General features: G+C 32.8%; 5 protein-coding genes across 5 annotated transcripts; 1 reads left to right on the top strand and 4 right to left on the bottom strand.

Moving 5' to 3' along the window:
• Positions 1-105: 105 nt before the first annotated feature.
• Positions 106-1632, bottom strand: LOC132735250 (uncharacterized). The gene has a single exon (XM_060722186.1). It carries the CDS (start codon positions 1630-1632, stop codon positions 106-108), a length of 1527 nt encoding a protein of 508 aa, XP_060578169.1.
• A 3738-nt stretch (positions 1633-5370) lies between these two features.
• On the bottom strand, positions 5371-7101 carry LOC132735249 (uncharacterized). Its single transcript, XM_060722185.1, has 2 exons — positions 6531-7101; positions 5371-6407 (listed from the first exon to the last, which is right to left on the bottom strand). The coding sequence occupies exons 1-2, from the start codon at positions 7099-7101 to the stop codon at positions 5371-5373; spliced, it is 1608 nt and encodes a 535-aa protein (XP_060578168.1).
• A 5697-nt stretch (positions 7102-12798) lies between these two features.
• LOC132735237 (uncharacterized) lies at positions 12799-16541 on the bottom strand. The gene has a single exon (XM_060722170.1). It carries the CDS (start codon positions 16174-16176, stop codon positions 14446-14448), a length of 1731 nt encoding a protein of 576 aa, XP_060578153.1. The 5' UTR covers positions 16177-16541; the 3' UTR covers positions 12799-14445.
• Positions 16542-17165: 624 nt separating this feature from the next.
• Positions 17166-19780, bottom strand: LOC132735235 (uncharacterized). The gene has a single exon (XM_060722168.1). It carries the CDS (start codon positions 19656-19658, stop codon positions 17943-17945), a length of 1716 nt encoding a protein of 571 aa, XP_060578151.1. The 5' UTR covers positions 19659-19780; the 3' UTR covers positions 17166-17942.
• A 2962-nt stretch (positions 19781-22742) lies between these two features.
• Positions 22743-24479, top strand: LOC132735248 (uncharacterized). Its single transcript, XM_060722184.1, has one exon. It carries the CDS (start codon positions 22743-22745, stop codon positions 24477-24479), a length of 1737 nt encoding a protein of 578 aa, XP_060578167.1.
• Positions 24480-26187: the final 1708 nt, after the last annotated feature.

Genomic DNA, 26187 nt, shown 5'->3' with positions numbered 1-26187 from the left:
AGTGTCTTGCTGACTGTCCACTTAACCCCATTTTGCTCTGATTGCTGTAAGGTATTTCAATGACCTTTAAGGTAAATGCGCACATGTTTGTTTATCGTATTGTTTTCAAATATTTGTCGGTAGAATCTGATAAACGTGCAGATTGTTACAAATGTCAGCACCACCTCTGCCACAACTGATCACCAATAGATTCGTTTCCCGACAAATTGCCAAGGCTATCGGGTTGCGTATACCATCCAACTCCAATCCAACCATTAAAATAGGTCTCATGTTTGAGAGATCGTCATCTAATTGATATACATGTCCTTCACTCCCAGTATTTGTAGTTACAAAAACAGACCCATAACCGCTTACCGCAAGACCCTCAAAGTATTTCCCCTCGCTTGTTTGTAAACCAGTGCCATGTCTCGAAAATCTTTTAAGTTTCCCATCTGTGCTACTAGTTACGTATATATAATTATGATCAGGGGTTAGGCCTACACCTCTTGGACCCATCACACAAGTGCTTATAACTTGCAACTCCTTTCCTTCTAAAGACATGATAACAACTTTTGCATTTCCTATGTCATTAAAAACTACAATTAAATTTCCTCGATCAAATTGTATATTTCGGCACTTCCCACCTGTTTTGATTTGTCTATCTTTTGCTAAACCAGATGATGTCGACAAGAACTGAATCAGTTTTTCATCTCTTAATGTCACGGCTAGTTTGTCTGGCGGCACAACTGTTATATCACGCGGACTTGAAGATAACGTAATTTCAGAAATCATTTTGCCAGCATCTGCATCAACAATTTTCACGTTTTTGTTTGCTTTATCTGCCACGGCTAATTGACCGGGACTCAAGAACGCTATTCCTGACACGAAGCATGTCTTCCTATCACTATTACCTTTGATGCTTATTAAGCATTTTCTCTCATCATGTACAACCTCTGATGCATTGCAATGGCTTTGTATTGCCTTTTGTTCTATATTTATTGTACCAAATATACTTTCTAATTCTGTTATGTCTGAATTAGACTGTAGTTCACACTCTTCTCTATTTAGCTTTGACAATGAGCCATACACTTGCGACTGAAATTCAGTAATCGTTGATTGTGCATTTTTGACATGACAGTAAAGTAAATTGAATTTTCTTTCAGTTTTCAACTGTTCCGTCTTGGTTTCCATTTCGTTTATGTTGTGTAAAATTGACTGAAATGATTCTTTCAATTCTTGCATTTTGTTAAGGTTTGTTTTCCTAAATTCACTGGCTTGCTCTTTCGATTTATTAACGATTTCATCAAGCTTCGCCAAGATTTCGATTCTTTTGTTTTCAATTGATCTAATGACATCGTCATATGTTGTTGTAACAGTAGCAGTATTCAGACCAATCTCGCGCAAACCAACATCACACCTTACCTTCAAAGTATCTAAGTTTGATTTAAAGCCTATATAATCATTTCCGTTTGTCAAAAATGTTTCTGATACGTCAGGTATATAATCAATGTCACACTGTTTATGTGAAACTGTCATACAAATGATGCATCCGAGATTGCCGTGTGTTCGACAGTACAACTTCACTTGTTCTTGAGGATGTAAGGAACAGCTCTGTAACTCACCACTAGACAGAGGTGTCGATGTAGTTGGCATTGTTATATTTACTACATGATGCGTCCCATAAATTAAATTGTGATCTTTGAGGCAGGAGTCGCATAAGTTTTCCACACACTCGTTGCAACGACCGACAGCTTTTAACGACCGTTTTCTTGACTTACATACTATATAACTGCAATATAAATATGTATCCTCTTCCGATCCGAATAGAAGTGTATCTGAAAGATTTGTGTTGAAATCTTGTCTTCCTGAAACCGCCATTTATATTGCTTGTTGTGCGACGAATGCATGCAATAGTAATGCTCGCGTCTTACTTATCACATAGAAGAATTATGCATATAGAATGATTTCTGATAATAGAAAAACGTCTTTCCTTTCCAGTTTATTGTTTGGAAACTATCTGTTTAAAATATAAAACCTTTGAACTAAATTTTGAATTACTGATTTGAACAATATATTTCTCGATAGTAGTTATACACAATTCTATTATATATTGATTTAATACCTCCAATTATACCATTTTCCCCAACTTCTTTGTCAGGTGTTCAATTTTAAGTTTAAGGTTGTTTTGCACATTCGATACATAACGTTGAGAATTTCCAGTTGGTAACTTTCAACTTATTTAGGGTTATTGAAATATATATATATATATTGGACTTAATGCGGATTGAAAGTAGATCTATTTCTACCACGTCGTTTTAGATGTTTTGACAATTAGAAGAGGTTGTAAACTTTTATAATGTATAACGAATGTAAATAATGAATTATGAATTATGATTGAACATATGTCTGACTTAAAAGTGCTCAATCACAACCAAATCCGAACAAATGGCAGGTAGAAATTTTGTACTTTAGGTTCCTACAACCATAATTATAAATATAAATATATATATATATATATAAATATATATATATATATATATATATATATATATATATATATATATATATATATATATATATATATATATATATATATATATATATATATTCACACATATCTTCACTTAAGGGGCCTATTATAAGACCGAGTTGAGTGACATTATTTCATGCAGGCAGTTTTTATATATGCCACTATGTAGGCATATATGACATTTCCAAACAACAGAACTAAGGGGTACTAAGTTATATATATCAACTATATATTTAATTTTACCATAGGTGAAAACATATTGACCAATAACATAAAAACCCCATTAAAAATATATACATTTGTGGGACATATATCATTTACTACTAAAACCGGCCTACGGGCACTATGTTAGAAGGGTAGCCTACGCCCCATACATTGTTTTAAACATGCCAGAGTTGCGAGGCCTTATGTATGCCCCACATTAAATATATACCCCACAAGTATGGTCTCAAATAGACCGATGCCCCGTAAATGGAGGAATGTGACTGCATATATATATATATATATATATATATAAATATATATATATATATAATATATATATATATATATATATATATATATATATATATATATATATATATATATATATATATATATATATATATATATATATATATATACTATATACTGTTATATCTGTAAATTTACTTAAATTATGTAGACTTTTTTCTTCAACTCCTAGCATTATATAACTGATTGTTTACATGTTTAGTTTCTTAGCGTAGTAAAAAAAGTACTTGTACGAGGGTTGTTCGGAAAGTTTTGAGACAATATGATTTTCTCTGTTTCTAATTACAGCTGCGAATATTATTTAATACAAATTATAGCTTAATATGTTATTTGTCCGAGTTATGTCTTTAAAACGTTGTAACGTTACTATACGGCATATAATCGTTTCCATAGCAACACCTATCTACGCATCCTGGCGCACGGACTATTTTCTTGTTATAATTTTTCTTACTGAATAAAAAGAGCCCCTAAAATTGCGCCAAACGTCACGAAAATTTTATGACGTCACTTCCAACTTAAGGATGTCATTTCCGCTAGTTGTTTAAGCCGTTACCGCAGATCATTTTAGCAATACGTGCGCGACAAGACAACGACTATGGAAACACCGTCAAAAGAGGAACAGCGTGTTTTTATTAAGTTTTGCGTTAATCTTGGGAAAACGCCAACAGAAACTAAGCAACTTCTAGAACAGGCAAACAACGGACGTACTGTTAGTCGACCATTGGTATTAAGATGGCATAAAGAGTTTCGGGATGGCAGAAAGTCAACAAAAGACAAGGAAACATTTAATGGACTTTTCCGTTTTTCCGGCCATCAAATCCGAACTACGAGGAATCCGGTTTGAGGACCTAGTTGAACTGCGCTCTAGAGTTATGAGCATTATTGCAACATTTAAATCTGACTGGTATAGAAATGTATTCGCCAAGTGGGTTACGAGGCATGAGAAATGTGTACGTTGTGAAGGAAGATACGTTGAAAAGGAGTAGCAGTTGACTTTTCTACGGTGACGTTAAACTCTGGAAATAACGGCAACGTCGAATAACGTCGTTGCGTGCGCCCGGTCACCGGTAGTGTTTGTGCCTAACGCTTTGTAGCTTTTGTATACATGAAGCTATTGTTATGAAATTTTAAACTATAGTAGATGAGGTATTAAAGTAATACATATTAAACTCTTGTTTGATTTTATCTTTTCCAACGCTAAATATTGACCCAGTCTCAAAACTTTCCGAACAACCCTCGTACCAATACGTTTTAGTGAAAATCAACTAATCTGTTTTGGGTAGGCTGAAAATATAATTTCTAAAAGATCTTTTAATTTGTGTAGAGCAGCCTTAAAGATTTAGGTAATATATGATACATTGAAGGTTATACTTCTTTTGTTGAGTGTCTCTGATCGCAATAAAATAACAAATAGTTTTGTGCAGTAAAGTAAAGATTAAACAGATTGCGAAACAAGATCTTGCAACTTGTATCAATCACATTCGAGTCACAGGTGGCAGTAGATCATGTTTGCATATCGCTGGATCATTCATTAAGATCAATAAAAATATTTAGAATTCCACAGCTTACCTAATTCAAGTCTAACAAATATTAATATTCTATCGATATATCTTTTTCACGGTATTTTTTTTACTTGTCTTAGCCATTTTGGTGTCTGATACCTGTGTTGTAATTAGCGATCTGATTGGACGGGCTAAATTGGACGTTTGAAAATTAAGAAATACACAATCTAATAAATATATTCATTGCAAGTAAGTAAAAGCACAGAATCGCTCAGTAAATACGAATCCATACAACAAGTTCAATAATATTTCGCTCGTCAGGACAAAAGTCATTTTGTGGTCGTTTGTTGGTTCGCTTGTCTCTATGTTTTAACGTTGATTTCAAGACATATCTGGTCATATTTCGGAGTTTGGTCCACCGTACAACTGTGTTACTACTACTCCAACATGATTTCCGAATCAACAGTGAGGAACAAATGACTATAAGATATAACTTTAAAGGAAAAGTGTCACAGATAAGTAGTTTTAACATCAGTGTTAGCATAATCAATAACCATTCTTAAGAACATTATTATTCGTTAATGATATCTGTCACATTAACTTATGTTGGAATAATGTCTGAAAATGGCAGGTTGAAATCACTTCCTTGAAGACAGATATATAGGCACTATATACAGATAGCTTGTACAGGCTTGCATAACATACAGTATTGCATTCTTATACAAGAACAAATAATGCTTAAACACATGACGATGATAATGATGGAATACTTTGCTGGAAGAAAAACCACTTCATTGTGTCGGAAGTTTTATTATTGACACCAGTGCTTGGACTCCAAACATATCATTATGCTATTTCTGAACTAATATCTATTGAGGTGTTCTCGTTTTTATGTTTAATCTTAAACACGTGTAATTTGTTAGAGACATCAGCATCATTGCTCCCACAACTCACATATAACATGTTCCTTGTATTAGAAATAGCAAGAGCTATTGGTGCTTTAATACCGTCAATGATCGTCAACACTGCTTCATCGTTTGACAGATCGTCTTGCATCTGGTATACTGAGTTACTTGACTTTGAGCAGGCGTATACAGAGCCGCCTGCGCTAACAGCAACACCCATGTACCTATGCCGACCGAAGGTGCCATTTACATTTCCCAATCTAGACAAGTTAAAGATACACATTTTACTTAAATCTGAAACATACATTCGACTGCTATCTGGACTCAAACCTATACATTTTGGTTCACTGAATATCATAGACCCAGACTCATTCAGTTGGAAAGTACACAGTACATCTCCGTTAAGTCTTAAGATTTCTATTTTTGGTCGCACCATACCGTCAAAGGCCACAATAAGTTTCCCGTCATCATGTTTTATTCCTCGGCAATTTCCATTTGTTTGTATTTGTTCTGTTTTTGTCAACCCTTTCAACGTTGTCAACAGCTGAATACGTTCTTCATCTCTAAGTGTCACGGCAAGCTGGTCCGGTGGTATTACCGTTATATCTCGGGCAGACGATGTTAACTCAATGTGAGAAACAATCTTGTCGTGAGATACATCCACAATTTTCACATTTTTATTGGCTTTGTCTGCTATAGCGAGATGATCAGCCGATAGAAATGCTAGTCCAGTTGCATAGCACACCTTCTTGTCACTTTCGGACTTGATATTAACCTGAGTTGATTCCCTATTGTCCAATAATTCTGGTGAGCTATATTGTCTTTGTTTCAAATTTTCAATAACTACTTTGCCAAAGATGGTGTCATCTTTGATATCTTTTGTAGTTGTGAGATATGACATGTCGTTAACAAGATTTCTTGCAGAAATTTCATACATCCTTTCCAAATGTTTGACCGTTACTTTGGCAGCATGTTTAGCTTCAATGAATAAAAAATTGTGCTTTTTTTCCTTTTTTAAATTGCTTAACACTTTATATGTGTTTAGCATTTCTGTTTCAAGCTGATTCAAGTCCGATTGAACTTTTGCCATTTTATCTTTACTTTCTTTTATGTACGCCTCAGCTTCGTTGCGAACTTTCTGTTCTTGTTCGTTTATGTACTCGATGAGTTCTATTTTTCTTGCTTTAATTGCATCAGTAGTAATCTGAAATGCTGTTTCACTGAGCAATAAGTTTTCTTTAACTTTTTTCAAATTTTGAGACAACCTTTCATTGAGACTCTGCATACTGACCTCTAAGTCTATATACTCGTCTAATGAAGCGTACTGTACCGATATATCAGGGATATAATCCGTTTCGCAACTCTTATGTGACAACATGCATGCAATACATCCTATTTCATCATGTCTGCGACAGTGATATTTCAATTCTTCATCTTCATGCTGTGGACATTTTGGTAAAGGATCCTTAGCTGGAATAGGAGTCGTCTTTTCCATGTCATGATAGACTGAACTTTTATCCGTTTTATGGCATCGATAACATTTACTACATAGGTGAATTTGACAGTTTTTGCAATATCCAAATACGCTTTCACGCCTCTTTGTAGCTTCACATTTACAACAGATTGGCACAACATTATCATCACTATTTTTCTGTCGTCCCGGGACGCTCATTTTTTAAACTTTTTATTCCTTATATACAAGATGTCAAATCAAATTAAATGTTTGAGATATCCGATGTTCAATATACAAGCGAATACTATGATTAAACGTTGATAAACAGAGACAAGTAAAATGTACACACTTTAAACTGTGAACTTCAAGTGGGTATGAGAGGGGTATTTGTTATCATCAGGATATCTTGATATGGAAGTTTGATATGACACGTGTTAATTTTGCTTTTGATAAACATATACATATACAACAGATATAGCAAAATATGTACATATATAATAAAATTCAATAGAGATAAATATGAAATGTGTTTCTTGTCGAAAAATTTAAAAACATAACTGTCATGAACATTTAAACTTTGATGAATATTTTTCCTCTGTTATCTTATCATGTAATAAGTGTTTCACTTTAAACCTGTCAACGATTATACACTATTTTGTTAAAATGTTGTATAAAATTTTAGTAGGAAATTATTTTGAAATAATGTATATATAGGTACATGTATTTTTTAGGCTGGTGAGATTGGACGAGTACACTGTGCAAAATAATTCTCGTCTGCAGAAATCTGAAGGGTTTGTTGTATTTCTCTTCTGGCTAGATGTTTTCATAGAAATGTACTTTTTCGATATACGTGCTGTCTTAGGTATCGTACAATCATAATGAATACTTACTTTTTGAACACCTTGATATTCTCGTTAACTGACAGATGCAGATGTGTATTGAAAACATGACTGATCTAATTTCAGTATAGAAATATACCCTAATTATTTTATCTATGATAATTCTGAATTATTTAAGTGATGGAGTAGTTAATAATTTAGATTGTTTCATGATATTTCATTGAATTTCATTTGTTTAACAGTTACCCCAAATTCTTCCAACGCTTCAATTATATAGCTGTCAAAATGGGGAAAATGAGACTGTTTGCTCCATAAAAGTTCAAAAACCGAGAACAATTTCAGACCACTTTTATTGACCATTGACAAGTTATCATGTTGGATTCCTTTGGTTCATACATAAATCAATGCAAACTAGATTCTTATTTGCGACTAACCACGTATATGTTTTAGGACATGTGTTGAAGCAGTGTGCTGTAATTAAACGAATAATCCTTAACGGATTATCTTTAAGCTATAAAAACAGTAACAATGTCTGATAATAAAAATAAAATATTTATCAATATCATGCCGTCATCCGTGTATATCGGACTGAACAATACAGGACAATTTTGACAAGTACACAGGTTGAGAAACCAGTTATTGGTTGAATACGCATACGGTTGCTAGGTAGACAAGGGAGGGTTCTCTTGGGGGAGTATTTGCATGGTATCTCGTTCCCACGACATAGTATCTCGTGGCCACGACTTAATTAACCCGTGGCCACGAGTTAGTAACTCGTGGTCATGACATAGAATCTCGTTCCCACGACTTAACTATCTCGTGCCCATGACTTAGTAACTGGTGGCAACGTCATAGTATCTCGTGCCCAAGAGATAAATAAAAACGCACAAATGACACCTTTGTGACACCGTAAGTATCTGCAATTAAATGTGACAATTATACACTGAGCCAGTGTTGGCCCTAGATCCCTAATTGTTTCCATTTTATCAGCATTGAAAGATCAATCTGATTTAGAATTGTCACGTAAAGAACGAAAAGGAAGGAAAAACATGTTAAGCTATTTTAAATTGTTTATGCTGTTCGCGAGTATACGTCTGGTATATCTACATCAATCTGCTTATAATGTTATAATTTCATTTAGTTTTGCGAGCGAATTTGAAAAGAAGAAAAAAATACAGACACAATGTATCAAAGATTTTAATAAACATAAAATCATGAATTTTTGTATCAAATTTCATTACACATATATCAAACATTTTGGACATTATCAAACGAATGGAGTCTTGACATTTAGCGATATGGAATCTTTTCTCATGAGGTAAAGTTTTAAAAAGGGTGTAAAAGGATAAATAACAGATTCCTTTTTAACAATAATGATGTATTTTCACACATGCTTAATATATTTTCTTTCCTAGAAATCGACTCATTTCCTTCCTTTAAAATACACAATAAGATGTAATTATATATCAAAGGGACATAACCAGTATTTCAATAAACACTTAATAAGTACGTTTTGCAAGTTATTATGTACCAAATATGTTTATGCATACACATTCAGTGTTTATAATTTCAACATTAAATCATACATGTTATTGCATTTTTATTTAGGGGGCAGGGGACATATTCGATTGATGGCCCCGGCCAAATTTTTTAATAATTCAGACATGGTGTTTTGGAGGTACTGGAAACTTCTGATATTTCTCTGTCATTGTAATTCTTTCTTGCTTGTGTGTAGGAAATGAGCAGTATTTTTGGGTTTTTACTCGAAACTAAGCATTTTGGTAGCTTTGTATGTATTTGTGACTCTCCGAATGGAGGTGGAAAAGTTAGAAATCAAGCTTTGACAGTTGGCGCCAAACAAGCAAGAAATTTCGGATATATTTTGTGAAAAATCTAAACGTATGACAGACGAGGTGTTTAGAGCCTATTTTCTGTCATTTCATTTATCGAAATGTGAATGTTTTACCCACCTTAGCCAACGACAATAAAAAAAAAACTTTCAAAAAAGACTACACCAAATGACAATATATAAAAGTAAATTGAATTTTCTTTCAGTTTTCAACTGTTTCGTCTTGGTTTCCATTTCGTTTATGTTGTTTAAAATTGACTGAAATGATTCTTTCAATTCTTGCATTTTGTTTAGGTTTGTTTTCCTAAATTCATTGGCTTGATCTTTCGATTTATTTACGATTTCATCAAGCTTCGCCAAGATTTTGGTTCTTTTGTTTTCAATTGATCTCATGACATCGTCATAAGTAGCAGTATGGAGACCAATTTCTCGCAAACCAACATCACACCTTTTCTTCAAAGTATCTAAGTTTGATTTAGAGCCTATATTGTCATTTGCGTCTGTCAAAAATGTTTCTGATACGTCAGGTATATAATCAATATCTCACTGTATATGTGGAACTGTCATACAAATGACGCATCTGAGATTGCCATTCATTCGACAGTACAACTTCACATGTTCTTTAGGATGTAAGGAACAGCTCTGTAACTTACCACTTGACAGATTTGTCGATGTAGTTGGCATAGTTATACTTACTACATGATATGTCCCATAAATTCTATTGTGATCTTTGAGGCAGGAGTCGCATAAGTTTTCCACACACTCGTTGCAACGACCGACAGCTTTTAACGACCGTTTACTTGATTTACATACTAATTAACTGCAATATAAGCATGAGCAGTGACATGACATTTCCAACATAGTGGTCAAATTTGACATTTTACTTTTTTCAAAGATTCTCAAAATGCAATCTTTTCTAAATCATCCAAGACAAATTTTATTATCTCCAGACGAAGAAAACTTGATTTATAACGCTTTTTAACATTATAAGTGACGTCGTTGTATTTGATGGATTTTAAATGCAACGTGAATAAACTGAATCATCGTTTTGCTTGACATATACTCCTATATACATGTATCTTAGCATGTAAATTATTATAACGACGAAGCTCATATTTTATTGTTAAAGAGTACCGTGTCAATTGTAGGCCATCTTAAGTACATGTAACGACTTGTTGCACGAATAGACATATACAAGTATATGGAAAGCCTTGACTGTCTTATTATTATAAACCTGAACGTTGTTATGTCCAACTAGCAATATATTGAGTCAACCTTTCCGTATACAATGTGCACTCATTAATATATTATGTGGATCCATCTTTATATGTAGTCAACTGAACAATATTTGATGTCAATGTGTCTTTATATGATATCAATATATCACGATGTGCATTTTTGAATATAGTATGTGGAACCATCCTTATATAAGGTCAAAATACTCAGGTAATGAATGTGCACTGAAATACCAACATTTATATTTCAAAATATTGCAGGAATAAATAACAAGAAAAATATTACATACATTCGTATCTTTTATAGGTACGATTGCATACTTCTTTTTGTGAAGACTTTTTATGTTTGCTGCATTAAAGGTGTTATGTAAAATGAACAAACATGTCATGAGATATTTTATGTCTTTAAACATTTTCATGGAATGTAATTAATGTATCATCATATTAAAATTGCATGCCTTCAGATGAGAAAAATGATTTCAAGGAAATCAAAATATGAAAAGAAAATTCACGGTCAATTGACTGCTTTGAAGCATAATCACAAAATAAAAATACAGGAAATTAAAATCCTTTTTAATACACTAAAGGTAGAATTTCATTGTAAATCATATACGCAGATTTGAGATATGATTATTTATTCATATTAACATCATTATTGGTTATACAATGTTTATTGATAAAAAAACCCGAAAGACACAGTTTGTAAATATTGATTACAATAAAATATGAAAAAGGCGTTTTCCATCCCATGCGACGCCGTTAAAAGACATATAACAATCTTATTTACAAATGAATTGATAAAACAACAATCCCAGGTGCATTTAAGATAATAACAATCATTGGAAAAAAATAAATGCATATAAATTGTAAATTAGTGTATGACAACTCACCCCTAAACAAAACAAAACATAATAGACTCAACCAAAACAAGCGTCTGCTTCTTTACCTAACTATGTAGTTGCATGACCATGATTAGCAATAGCAAACCAAATTTAAGAGCTATAGCTTTTGTAAAAATAATACTATGACCACAGCAGATTTCGTACAGAAAAATGAGATATCACTTTTTGAATACATTCAAGAATCATCTTATTTCCAAGACATGATATAAACATAAAATTTAAATACTGCGTAACTGTGACATCATATCCTCAAAGCAGCTTGCTCAAGATTTTTGCTCTAATTTTCATGAAAATTTTAGATATATAAAAAATGGCCCTTGCTGTGTTAGTAACACAGTAAAAATATGGTGAAAAAAATCTGAATGCTCAATCAAGTTTCGTAATATTCGTCTTCTTTGTTCTGGAATAATGGTCGATTAAAGGTCATCTGATAGGTTCTAGGACGGCGTTATTACCGTGAATAGTCATAATATAAACGTTTTACTCAAAAATGTGCGTACATGTAAATAGAGGATATTTAGTTGTTCTGTAACTATGCTATGTTATATCACACAAAGAAGTAAGAAAATTATTTTCACGAGTGCGTATGGACATGTTGATGGATTGTCACGTCGTTGTGTGATTATATAAATGTACATGTATACCATATTGAAAAAAAAGAACAAAAAGAAAAACAAAGCAATCAACAATATATTACAGTTGGGGCTATTTTACGTAGATTGTATGTGTAAACTGCTTCCTTTGTTCACTTCACAATATTGTACTATTAAATACATTTTCCGAATTGTTATGAAAATAAACATGGATCTTCAGGTATGCTGCTTTAACGATATCATAACATTATGTTTAATAATGAAATTTTAAAGAATTTATTGATTCAATACCTCAATACTATGTTTTTCGGGGTCATTCAGCACGTAGCTGCAATTTACTGAAATTATCCGATTTAGTCTGAATTCAGTTTTTATCTGATTATCATCCATTTCCGGCATCTTTCAACAACTTACGATGCCATATTGTCAGAGACTAAACTGGTATTGCAATAATTGTTATAAAACAAGACAAAAAATTATTACGTTTATTTTCTTCCCATTGAATTTAATATAAAGCAGGAATGTATTTCAACAACTTCAAGTGTCTTACTTACATTAACTTAACAGAACAATTGTCTCTTAATTATATACTCTTATTATTTTATGTCCGTTAAGTTAACAATGATACCAACGTAATGTAATATCTTCCTTATTTTATTAACATTCAAGTGTTTATTCTGATTTATATAATGTATATCAGCCCCTACATGTTACTATATACATGTATATGATTAAAGAGAAATACTTGGAAAACAACTTGACATTGGAAATAAAATAACAATCGAAAGACTAAATGGGATTATTGTCTAATTACTTAAAGTAAGTAAGCCCTGAAAGTGTTCACTGTCGCAAGGACAATATATCAAGTGTCGTTCAAGAACAGATGAAATCAAATTTGTCAACTCATAAATTTTCTTGAAATTCTCTTTTTATGGTACTTAAAATACGATTGAGCAAATGTCTGTCAAGAGTTAAAGGTTTCCCAAAAAGTTTATCAGCGCAGTTGTTACTTAAAAATGAGTTTAACAGCGGAATAATGTCATCATTGCGGAGGAAAAAGATTACTTTAGTGCAGTAATTGTCATTGAATCGAGAAATATGCTTTGAAAGAACAAGATACACAATACATATATAGGGAATCATAACTTAATACGTAGGACAAAAAAATCGGCAAAGCTATGTTAACAACACTATGAGTGATATACTCTGAATACTATGGGCTTTATATCACTACATAGAAACCCAGACTTTCATTTATAAACATAAACTGACAGAGTATTTCTTGCATATCAGACTGGTGTTTGCGTTAATTTTACCCATGCCGGATATTTCATCTATCATAGGGGTGCCAGATGAGTTGCGTGCTATACAATGGCATGCTTTGGATGACGTTATTTCGCCGTTGTGAATGAAGTTATTTCATATGCTACTGTACGAAAATAGTTAAGGGTGTAAGGATATAAATTTCCAATCTGATCGGAATATCCGTCCTTCGGGAACCTGCCGATTGGCGAGTCCCTTGGGGACGGATATTAAGATCTGTACAGCAACATATGACAGCTATAATTAATTTCAAGTAACAGCCCAAACTGTTGATAAAAATATCTTATCGTTAAGCAACAGTAATTCCGAAACACAGGTAGCTCAGTGGGCGGATTACAGAGGTAGTACGTTCGATTCCTAATTTATTAAAACATATTTTAAACAATATCTCTGTTTTTATTATCATTTTAAAACATCAATACGATAAAGAAAACAACAATGTTATATAAAAATTATCAGGTTTCGCCATAAAAGCAGAACACAAAACCTTTAACTGATCAAATCATCCATTGCAATATTTTATTATTCTCTGTATAGCCAAATGTATGATAGGACAATAAAACTCAAAATATGTGTACTTCAGACATGAAATATATGCTAAAATTGTGTAAATACATGTCTGCGGGGGTTTAACCGAATGAATAGGCAAACACAAATGGGTCAAAAACGAACAAAGTATACTTGACCGTGATGTGTAGTATATCTTTATACAGATAAAGAGATATTTGAATGTACAAGTATATTGCCGGACGCTTGCATATATCTGTTTTTGTGTGGGAAGTTTTATTATTGACACCAGTGCTTGGACTCCAAAACATATCATTATGCTATTTCTGAACTAATATCTATTGAGGTGTTCTCATTTTTATGTTTAATCTTAAACACGTGTAATTTGTTAGAGACATCAGCATCATTGCTCCCACAACTCACATATAGCACGTTCCTTGTATTAGAAATAGCAAGAGCTATTGGTGCTTTAATACCGTCAATGATCGTCAACACTGCTTCATCGTTTGACAGATCGTCTTGCATCTGGTATACAGAGTTACTTGACTTTGAGCATGCGTATACAGAGCCGCCTGCGCTAACAGCAAGGCCCATGTACCTATGCCGACCGAAGGTGCCATTTACATTTCCCAATCTTGACAAGTTAAAGATACACATTTTACTTAAATCTGAAACATACATTCGACTGCTATCTGGACTCAAACCTATACATTTTGGTTCACTGAATATCATAGACCCAGACTCATTCAGTTGGAAAGTACACAGTACATCTCCGTTAAGTCTTAAGATTTCTATTTTTGGTCGCACCATACTGTCAAAGGCCACAATAAGTTTCCCGTCATCATGTTTTATTCCTCGGCAATTTCCATTTGTTTGTATTTGTTCTGTTTTTGTCAACCCTTTCAACGTTGTCAACAGCTGAATACGTTCTTCATCTCTAAGTGTCACGGCAAGCTGGTCCGGTGGTATTACCGTTATATCTCGGGGAGACGATGTTAACTCAATGTGAGAAACAATCTTGTCGTGAGATACATCCACAATTTTCACATTTTTATTGGCTTTGTCTGCTATAGCGAGATGATCAGCCGATAGAAATGCTAGTCCAGTTGCATAGCACACCTTCTTGTCACTTTCGGACTTGATATTAACCTGAGTTGATTCTCTATTGTCCAATAATTCTGGTGAGCTATATTGTCTTTGTTTCAGATTTTCAATAACTACTTTGCCAAAGATGGTGTCATCTTTGATATGTTTTGTAGTTGGGAGATATGACATGTCGTTAACAAGATTTCTCGCAGAAATTTCATACATCCTTTCAAAATGTTTGACCGTTACTTTAGCAGCATGTTTAGCTTCAATGAATAAAAGATTGTGCCTTTTCTCCTTTTTTAAATTGCTTAACACCTTATTTGTGTTTAGCATTTCTGTTTCAAGCTGATTCAAGTCCGATTGAACTTTCGCCATTTTATCTTTACTTTCTTTTATGTACGCCTCAGCTTCGTTGCGAACTTTCTGTTCTTGTTCGTTTATGTACTCGATGAGTTCTATTTTTCTTGCTTTAATTGCATCAGTAGTAATCTGAAATGCTGTTTCACTGAGCAATAAGTTTTCTTTAACTTTTTTCAAATTTTGAGACAACCTTTCATTGAGACTCTGCATACTGACCTGTAAGTCTATATACTCGTCTAATGAAGCGTACTGTACCGATATATCAGGGATATAATCCGTTTCGCAACTCTTATGTGACAACATGCATGCAATACATCCTATTTCATCATGTCTGCGACAGTGATATTTTAATTCTTCATCTTCATGCTGTGGACATTTTGGTAAAGGGTCCTTAGCTGGAATAGGAGTCGTCTTTTCCATGTCATGATAGACTGAACTTTTATCCGTTTTATGGCATTGATAACATTTATAACATAGGTGAATTTGACAGTTTTTGCAATATCCAAATACGCTTTCACGCCTCTTTGTAGCTTCACATTTACAACAGATTGGCACAACATTATCATCACTATTTTTCTTTCGTCCTTGGACGCTCATTTTTTAAACTTTTTATTCCTTATATACAAGATCTCAAATCAAATTAACTGTTTGAGACATCCGATGTTCCGTATACAAGCGAATAATATGATTAAACGTTGATAAACAGAGACAAGTAAAATGTATACACTTTAAACTGTGCACTTCAAGTGGGTATGAGAGGGGTATTACTCATTTCCTTCCTTTAAAATACACAATAAGATTTAATTATATATGAAAGAGACATAACATGTATTTCAATAAACACTTAATAAGTACGTTTTGCAAGTTATTATGTACCAAATATGTTTATGTTTATGCAAATTCAGTGTTAATAATTGCAACATTAAATCATACATGTAATTGCATTTTTATTTAGCATAGCAATGATTCTCAGTTTTATAGTGCACTTTATGTTTGGATATGGAACTCTTATGGATCTTAATGTGTTGCAGCCATGTTCAACTTCATGTGTTGTTGATTTTCAAAGAATTGATAGGACACGGGTTTGTGTGTATGTTTAACATCAAAGCGGGTCAACAATGTGTGCTTTTAGGTGTTTAGAGCCTTTTTTCGTCCATTTCCTTTATGATATGTTAAATGTTTTACCCACCTACACCAACGACAATAAAAAACTTTCAAAAAAAAAGACTACAACAAATGACAATATATAATTTGTTACTACCGAGGTACTAAATAAGAGTCGAATATGATTCCATTTGTTTTCTATAATAGTACATATCTACAAAAGAAATTCAAATTTTTTCAAACTAACCACTAAATTCCCAGACATGGGAGTTAAACCAAGATATTTCTTTTATCGAAAAGCTGTTCGTTTATGTCAATGCTCCAGAATAGACATATTACCTTTGAAAATATTCAAGAATATCTTTAACACAAACCGTAGCCATATCAAATGCTTTCTGTTCTGTTGTTATCATGCCATGAAACACATCAGAAAACGAACGATGATTTTTTGAATATTTCTTTATTTGTAATCTACGAAATATCATATAAAAGACAATTTTTTCATAAAATTTATTGTTATCGTTTCATAGTATTCACATGGGAAGTATTCTGATTAATACATTCAGAGAAAGTAAAATCATATATATGCTACAATTATCAAAGTCCATACATCAATTATACAAAAAACACACTTAGATAAGAACTCCAAATTATTGTTTTCTGATATTTTGTAGTAAATCATAATAAAGTTTGTAAATGAAAATTTGAAAATGGTAAAACTGAAAACATTTTGTCGAAATAACAAATTTTAAACACATTTAATAAGGGTATGTTCTCATGCTAGTATCCAGGGGTTACTGGTTCCATCTTAGAGTGAGACATTATGTTTTCGTAACTATTGATCTTAGACCTTGAGTCTCATGTTCATCTGTATCTCGCCACTGATTCACTGATCGACTGCCGAGTTATGACAAAACTAAGTTAAATTTGATGAAAGTACACAAAAAAAAACAACAACAAAAAACAGCAACAAGAAAAGGAAAAAAAGAAAGAAAAACGTTGTACAATGTATTTTATGCGATGCAGAATTAAAATTTCATATAATTCCACTGAGGTGTTCTTACGAGGGATGTTTCAAAATTAATGCAATTTTACCTGTATCTTTTCTTGACAACTTATAATAAATAATTTACTTAATTCACAACAAATAACTCTTTCATGCCAAAAGCTTTCAATCCAGTGTAAAAGTTCTTTTCCAAGAACCTCAACATGTTTCTTTGAAACTTATTGTTGAATTTGATCTGAAACATCCGTCGTATTTATTTATCAGGTTTATGTTTAATCTTAAACACGTGTAATTTGTTAGAGACATCAGCATCATTGCTCCCACAACTAACATATAACATGTTCCTTGTATTTGAAATAGCAAGAGCTATGGGTGCTTTAATACCGTCATTGATCGTCAACACTGCTTCATCGTTTGACAGATCGTCTTGCATCTGGTATACTGAGTTACTTGACTTTGAGCAGGCGTATACAGAACCACCTGTACTAACAGCAACACCCATATACCTCTGTCTACCAAAACTGCCGATTAAATTTCCTAGCCTTGATAACTGAAATATACACATTTTACTAAAATCTGTAACATATATACGGCTGCTATCTGGGCTCAAACCTATACATTTTGGTTCACTAAAAATATTAGACCCAGACTCATTGTGTTGGAAAGTACACAGTACATCTCCGTTAAGATTGAGGATTTCTATTTTTGGTCGAAGTTTACCATCAAATGTAACAATAAGTTTCCTGTCATAATATTTGATGCCTCGACAATTGCCAGCTGTAAGTATTTGTTCTGTTTTTCTCATCAAACCCTTCCTGGTTGTTAGTAACTGTATTCGTTCTTCATCTCTAAGTGTCACGGCAAGCTGGTCCGGTGGTATTACCGTTATATCTCGTGGAGACGATGTTAACTCAATGTGAGAAACAATCTGGTCGTGAGATACATCCACAATTTTCACATTTTTATTGGCTTTGTCTGCTATTGCGAGTTGATCAGGCGATAGCAATGCTAGTCCAGTTGCATAGCACACCTTCTTGTCACTTTCAGACTTGATATTAACTTGGGTTATTTTTCTATTGTCCAAAAATTCTGGTGAGCTATAAGGTTTTTCTTCGGGTTTTCCAATTACTATGTATCCAAAGATAGTGTCATCATTCATATGTTTCTTTGTTGGGATATATGTCATGTCGCTGACAAGATTTCTTCTCGAAATTTCGTACATTTTTTCAAAATACTTGACCATTTCTTTGGCAGCATGTTTAGCTTCAACAAATAATGAGTTGTATTTTTTCTGGTTTTTTAATTTGCTTAAAACATTATTTGTATTTAACATTTCTAATTCCAAATGATTCAAATCTGATTGAACTTTCGTCATTTTATCTTTACTATCTTTCATGTACGCCTCAGCTTCGTCACGAACTTTCTGTTCTAATTCGTTTATATACTCAACGAGTGCCATTTTTCTTGCTATAATGGCATCGATGGAAATTTGAAATGCTCTTTCACTGTGAAATGAGTTTTTTTTCATTGTTTTCAAATTTTCAGACAACCTTTCTTGTAGACTCTGCATACTAACCTCTAATTCTGTATACTCGTCTAATGAAGCATATTGTACCGATATATCAGGGATATAATCCGTTTCGCAACCCTTATGTGATAACATACATGCAAAACATCCTATTTCATCATGCATACGACAGTGATATTTCAATTCTTCATCTTCATGCTGTGGACATTTTGGTAAAGGATCCTTAGCTGGGATAGGAGACGTCTTTTCCATGTCATGATAGACTGAACTTTTATCCGTTTTATGGATTTTATAACATTTGTTACACAGATGAATTTGACAATTTTTACAATATCCAAATACACTGTTGCGCCTCTCTGAAGCTTCACAGTTACAACAAAATTGTCCCAAGTTATGATAAACTTCCTCCTTTCGTCCAGGGACACATCCAGGGACGCCCATTTTACTTATTTCCACACCTGATGCCAGACAATAAAATGAACTAACGCAATGGGACACTCATTATATCCAGTTTAAATATGATCAAATCTCTACCTGTACATGTAAGGCACTCAGAAGATAAAGCGACGATGATAAAATAAAGCAAGATGTACACACTTTTACACATGCCCTATTTGTTCTAGATTATATGTGACATACCTACAGGATGTTAAGTTGTTCAATACTGAATTTATTGATAGCTTTTAATTAATTTGGTAACGCAAGGTATACAATATCAGATATTATTTGTTGTATTAATTACATACTCAAAATAAAAGCAGTTGAGAAAAAAAATCGAATTTCGTGTATACCGGTATTTTGGACGCGTTAACACTTTGACGCTTTTTAAAAGCTTACGCTTATGTTTGTAAAATGCGTAAAACGTTAGTCACGTAAAATATTAGCACATTCGTGCAAACGTTCTAACGGAGTCGGAATAATCATAAAGAGTATTTGATAAAGTAGGAAAGTTTTAAGATTATCTTAATAAGGAATGTGTGTTAGACTCCGGAGAAATGGCCATGAGATCTGATCAATATACTCTGAATTATCCTACGGTGAGGTCGTATTTGTCTATGTGATACTTTGGGTGTCAACTATGGTACTTATTGTTCTTCATTTAATTAATATTACTGAAGTAAAAAAATGTAAGGGGCTTACAATATCATGGAATTCAAAATGTTTTAAAGCTATATATATTTGGTGACATTAGTTTAAAAAGTTTTTTTTATTTTGAAAAAAAAAGAAGAAAAGATTAATTCCAATCTTCTATTATAAAAGAGATGTATATTTTCTTTTTTTTTCTTTCATTGCTAAACAGTTTAAAAATACTAATTTAAATAGCAGTATTATAATATTATTTTGTTCTTAGAAAATTTACTTTATTAACGTACATTATTCATGTGTATAAAATAAAAGAGACATTTTATGTTAAAATATAGTAAGATTATTGATGCAGCATCGTTTTATAAATCATATGAAAATATTTCATTAGATAAAGCTCTACACCCTTTAAGATTTCTTTAGTAAAAATATGAGGGTCTTACAAAAGAAGTGATAGAGACTTAACATCATTAGTGAAATAAAATAGAATGAAAGAAATGAGTTTGTTTTCTTCGGGAAATTATTAATAAATATATTTTAACACTTTCAATCTTTCAAAGTTGTATTGTCTTTTGACCAACGTTTAGAACTTATTATAGTGAGATCTGTGTAAACATGATAATTCAGATTGCAACAATGTAATTGAGATTATACACAGCGGTAATATTTGCATGAGGTTAATATATTCTGTACAATACAATTCGCTCGAAAGAAAAAATACATTTCTTTTTAATGGATTGGAATTTATCTTTTTGCAGAATTAAAAAAGTGCTTTTTCATTATCCTGTTTTAGTATCAATTCATTCCTATTGCATGAAATTATCCATTTAAGTACATGAAATATCATGCAAAGTCATGTTATTCTAATAATCTAAAGTAACAAACTTTATATTTATATAAATGAAACAACAGAAGAGATTTTACCTCTTAATTCTCCTTACCAAATTGCTACAGTGAATATCAGTTTGTATGCGAATAGCAATATATGTGTATCGGATTTATGTACCGAATATATTACAAATTAGCCATATTATTAAGATATCTTAGCTCCTCATAAGATAGTTAAGACACTTTTTGGACTTACGGGCACGGTTCCTTACGAGACCATGGTTCGAAAATTTCAATTTCTAAAAAATATTGTTACATATGTTTTAAGTGTATGCAGATAGATTTGTGGCATATCAATTTTTGCCCGGAAACACACTTCTTGCAAACAGAAAATAATTCATTGGCACACAAGGTTAAATGATATGAAACAAGCAAAATCATAGCTCTGATGTTTTTAATGAGTGTTTTCTTTTCATGGGCATGAGATTGATTTATTGTAAAGGTGGCGCGATAGCTCAGTTGGTTAGACCACTGACTGTCATTTCTGAGGTTCCGGGCTGGAAACTGAGTATCACCCTTGAAATTTTTCAGAAACACTTTTAGTGTTTCCCACCTATCTAGAGGTTTACTGGTCCGAAACCCAGGTAATCTTCGCATGTATCAGTGATATACACTGGGCATGTAAAAGAACCAAGGAATCTATTCAATAAGAGCTTGCAACTGGTTCCCGGAATTCCTTGTATCTTCAGTCTGCCGAGGTAAGGACCCTACTGGAAATAAGTGCTTGCACTTTCGTAGGTAATCATTGAATGCCCGGTCTAAATAAAATCAATCAATCGATCGTCTGTTATTAGGATCCCAAACACAAGTTTTAAACCTAGCTCTTTTGAGTGAACTTTAACAATATTTTTATTTCTTCCGCTAAATGCTATTAAGAATTATTTTAGCATAATTTTTCACATCACAGATAATAAATATGGCTAAGCAATGTATACACAGAGTTTAAACACTTTATTTGCACTATCGACTTAATTTATACTTCAATTTTAATATGTAGGAATGTTAAGGGATTCAGGTTTAAAGAACACAATGACTATACATAAAGAACTGTTGGTTCTAGTTAAAATTATGTTGTTGACTAACATTATATTGACCTTTCTAGGAATTATATTTTGTTATCTTTATATACAGATTTACTAGTTTCCAATATGGTAAATACACTTTTATCACGGGAACCCAAATGTTTATTATATTAAAACACAGTTTAACAATTAAGGTATTCTATTTTATAAAATTTGTCAATCTATTGTATTAATATATGTTTCATACATAATCAAAAACTAACCAAAGATCAATTATTGTTTTAAATTTACACGTTTACTTTTTTTACTAAATACACAGTTATTTTTGAAACCGTTTGTTTTGTCGTTATAAGATCTTAAACTTTACAGGTTAATTATGAAACTCAATCATCCATATTATGAAATAAGCGGTGTTTTAGGTTTGCGATAAAGTATTCGTGACAAAGGAATGGTTTTAACATAGCCTAGATTTTATACAATGTACATTCCACGTTTAAGAAAAGTTGTTGTAACCCGTTAAAAAAAGACAAAAATGGATGTTTCGGGGAGAAAATTTAATGAGGGAAACGTTCATGGACATATCTGCAAAATTTGTGGGGATAATGATTACCGTATTCAAGCATTTGGATTTTGTCACAACTGTAAGATATATTTGTGCAGGAAATGTTTTGAATCTCACAAAAAAGACAAGAGATCAAGTTTTCATCATGCGGTAAAGAGTGACCCAGTCAACGCAAATGATCCTTTGCCGCCTTGTTCGAAGCATGAAAACGAGGTTATTAAATTCTACTGTCGTGCTCATGAAGATCTTGGATGTAATGTCTGTATGTTACAGCACAAGAATTGTGAAACAGACTACATACCGGATGTTTCAACACAGTTTACCAATTTTGAAGAGTACTTAAACATTGAAGTTTGCATACAAGAACTAAAAGGAAAGATTTCCGAAGGCTTAGACAAATTAAAAGAAAATGCACCACAATACAAAAAATCCTTTCAACTAGCTACTGAAACCTTTAGGGCAATAAAAAGAAAGATCACAGAACATCTAGACAAGTTCGAAAAAGAACTCGAAGAAGAGGCATTATCTTATATAAAAGCAAGTGATGATAAGTTGGCAAAATTAAAATTTGATTTGGATGTACTTGAAAATGAAGTATCTAATACTGCCGATTTGATGACTAACCTGAAGAAACAAAACAAAAACAATTTGCAATTTCTTGAAGCAAAACGTGCTGAAAAGAAAATATCAGACTACTTTATGAGGATTTACGAAATATCGACACGAAATACATTTGACAATATCATTTTTAGTCCTTCAAATCGGTTGAGTGACTTCATAACTTGTGAAAATGTACTGGGTACATTAAAGTTGGTAGGCAGCGAATTAGGACCTTGTAGATCTTTGGAAATGCTGGAGACACGCAAACCAAGTTATATTAATATAAAATCTGAAAGTGATAGAAAAACCTGCTATGCAACTGGACTAGCATTTCTATCGCCTGATCATCTCGCTATAGCAGACAAAGCCAATAAAAATGTGAAAATTGTGGATGTATCTCACGACCAGATTGTTTCTCACATTGAGTTAACATCATCTCCACGAGATATAACGGTAATACCACCGGACCAGCTTGCCGTGACACTAAGGGATGAGGAACGTATTCAGCTACTTTCAACAAGAAAAGGTGTGACTAAAGCAGAACAAATAAGGACAGCCGGGAATTGTCGAGGCATCAAATATGATGACGGGAAACTTATCGTTGCGTTCGATGGTAAAGTTAGGCCAAAAATAGAAATCTTAAGACTTAACGGAGAAGTACTGTGCACTTTCCAATTGAATGAGTCTGGGTCTATATTTACTGAACCAAAATGCATAGGTTTGAGCCCAGATAGCAGTTGGATGTACGTTACTGATTTAACTAAAATGTGCCTGTTCCGTTTATCAAGGTTGGGAAATGTTACCGGTACATTTGGAAGACATAGGTACATGGGTCTTGCAGTAAGCGCTGGTGGCTCAGTATACGCCTGTTCAAAGTCTAGCAACTCCGTATTTCAGTTACCGGATGATCTGTCAGAAGACGAAGCAGTGTTGACCATCAATGACGATATTAAGGCACCGATAGCTCTCGCTATTTCCAACGTTAAGAAAATGCTATATGTGAGTTGTGGAAGCAGTGACGCTAATGTATCCAATAAACTGCATGTTTTTAAAATAAAGCCTAAAACTAACAATTATTCAGCTGATAACGGATCTGATAGTATCTGAATGTTTAAAGTATTATTTATGTGTATAAAGCTTTGGAAAAATGATCTCTCTTGAGCCTGTACATGAGGAATAATGGAAAAGTGTAACAAGCCCCTTTCAACCGGCTTGAGCGGTATTCAATTTGAAACACTTAAAAAGTGCTGGAATCAATGATCCCGAAGGACCAGAAAATAGAACAACACTGAAGTAAAAATCGGGGCAACATTTTACACTTACACAACACTAAAGTTGTATTGTTGTATTGTAGATGATGCATATAACTTTTTTAAATATGCAAGATACTAATTCGAACATTTCAATTCAGTATTAACACATTTTAAATGTACGTAAAGTTTTGTAAACTATCCCCCGTGGGTTTGAAAACAACGAAAAAGACTATCTCTAGCTGTTTACACTTTCCAAACTTGCAGACGACAGTAGTTTCCGGTGTAAAATGATTTGACATGTGGTAGGTTTAACAGTTTATTTAAATACTTTTTTATCAACACATGTGATGAAGTATATATTGTGACGAAGCTAAGATCCAAAGCTTTCCGTTGGTTTAATAAATTTTAAAATCATACATTTAATCACAGCATACTAGCAGTTTAAAAACGGTTTAATTTGTATTGATTTAGCATAAGAGATAAAGATAAGGGAAACAACACGTATTTTTTCACTCGGTATTCCTCGTTTATTTACGTAGATCATATGGAAAGTGTTTATGGGTTTGTATTAACAAAGTTTTTATAGGCTATTATTTTTTCTTTCTCCTTTTTTCATTATAGCTGCTTGCATTTAATTAAAGATGACACAGTTTATAAATAGTTTGTTGATTTTATATCCATTATCCTTAGATTGCCCTACTTTGAAATGACATCAATATGCTTTTAATCTAATTTCTATGTTTACAAACTGTTTTCTTTTCTAAGCTGTAAAATTTTATTATTGTTATGCATACATTGTTAACATTTCTATGTGTATGGAAGACTAAGAAATAACATATGCAAGTTTAACGTCTTGTTTATTTTGCGCATATTGTTATATTGAGGTATTCCAAAACGAGAAAAACAAAATGAAAATAAATGTTCACTGTATCGGTGATGAATGAATGTGTTAAGATATAATGAATTCCATATGAATTTATCATAAATATAATAGTTTCAATGTCCACATTCTTTTGCATATCATATATATTTTGTTAACATTTTTATACATTAATTAAGATGCCTGTTGAACAGGATGTAAGAATTCAGTAGTTATGTACAGACCGTTGTCATGGTAATCCTAACTAACATTGTTAAATTGACAATCCCTGATACTTACACAGAATCATCGCTTAAATAACAATTAGAAGGGTAGCATGCACATATGGCAGAGACTGTGTACGTTGTATGAAAGGGAAGTCGAAACATCATTTGCTGAATGACATACATTCATAATTTTAAAAGTGTGTGTAAACAAATATACATTTTTGACCGGACTATATTTTGTACAGATACTAGTACATTTATTTGAAATGTTTTTGTAGCCTTAAATAGCTTTAACAGTCGATGCCAAAAATAAGGGCATACAAAGAGCAAAACATTTTGTGCCACTGTTATTTACATGCCAAAAAACAAAGGTATCGTTGATTTAAAATGTTATTTTGAGAATATAAACGGAATTTGATCAACAAGGTAATTATGACGTTACTTAATTTGGACCTTTTTAATCTTGTCATTTAATA

Source organism: Ruditapes philippinarum, unplaced genomic scaffold (assembly GCF_026571515.1).
Source record: "Ruditapes philippinarum isolate M1 unplaced genomic scaffold, ASM2657151v2 ctg538_1_1_1_1, whole genome shotgun sequence".
Taxonomy (NCBI): domain Eukaryota; kingdom Metazoa; phylum Mollusca; class Bivalvia; order Venerida; family Veneridae; genus Ruditapes; species Ruditapes philippinarum.
Note: the sequence above shows the minus strand (reverse complement) of the source record. Positions and strands in the feature narration are given on the sequence as shown.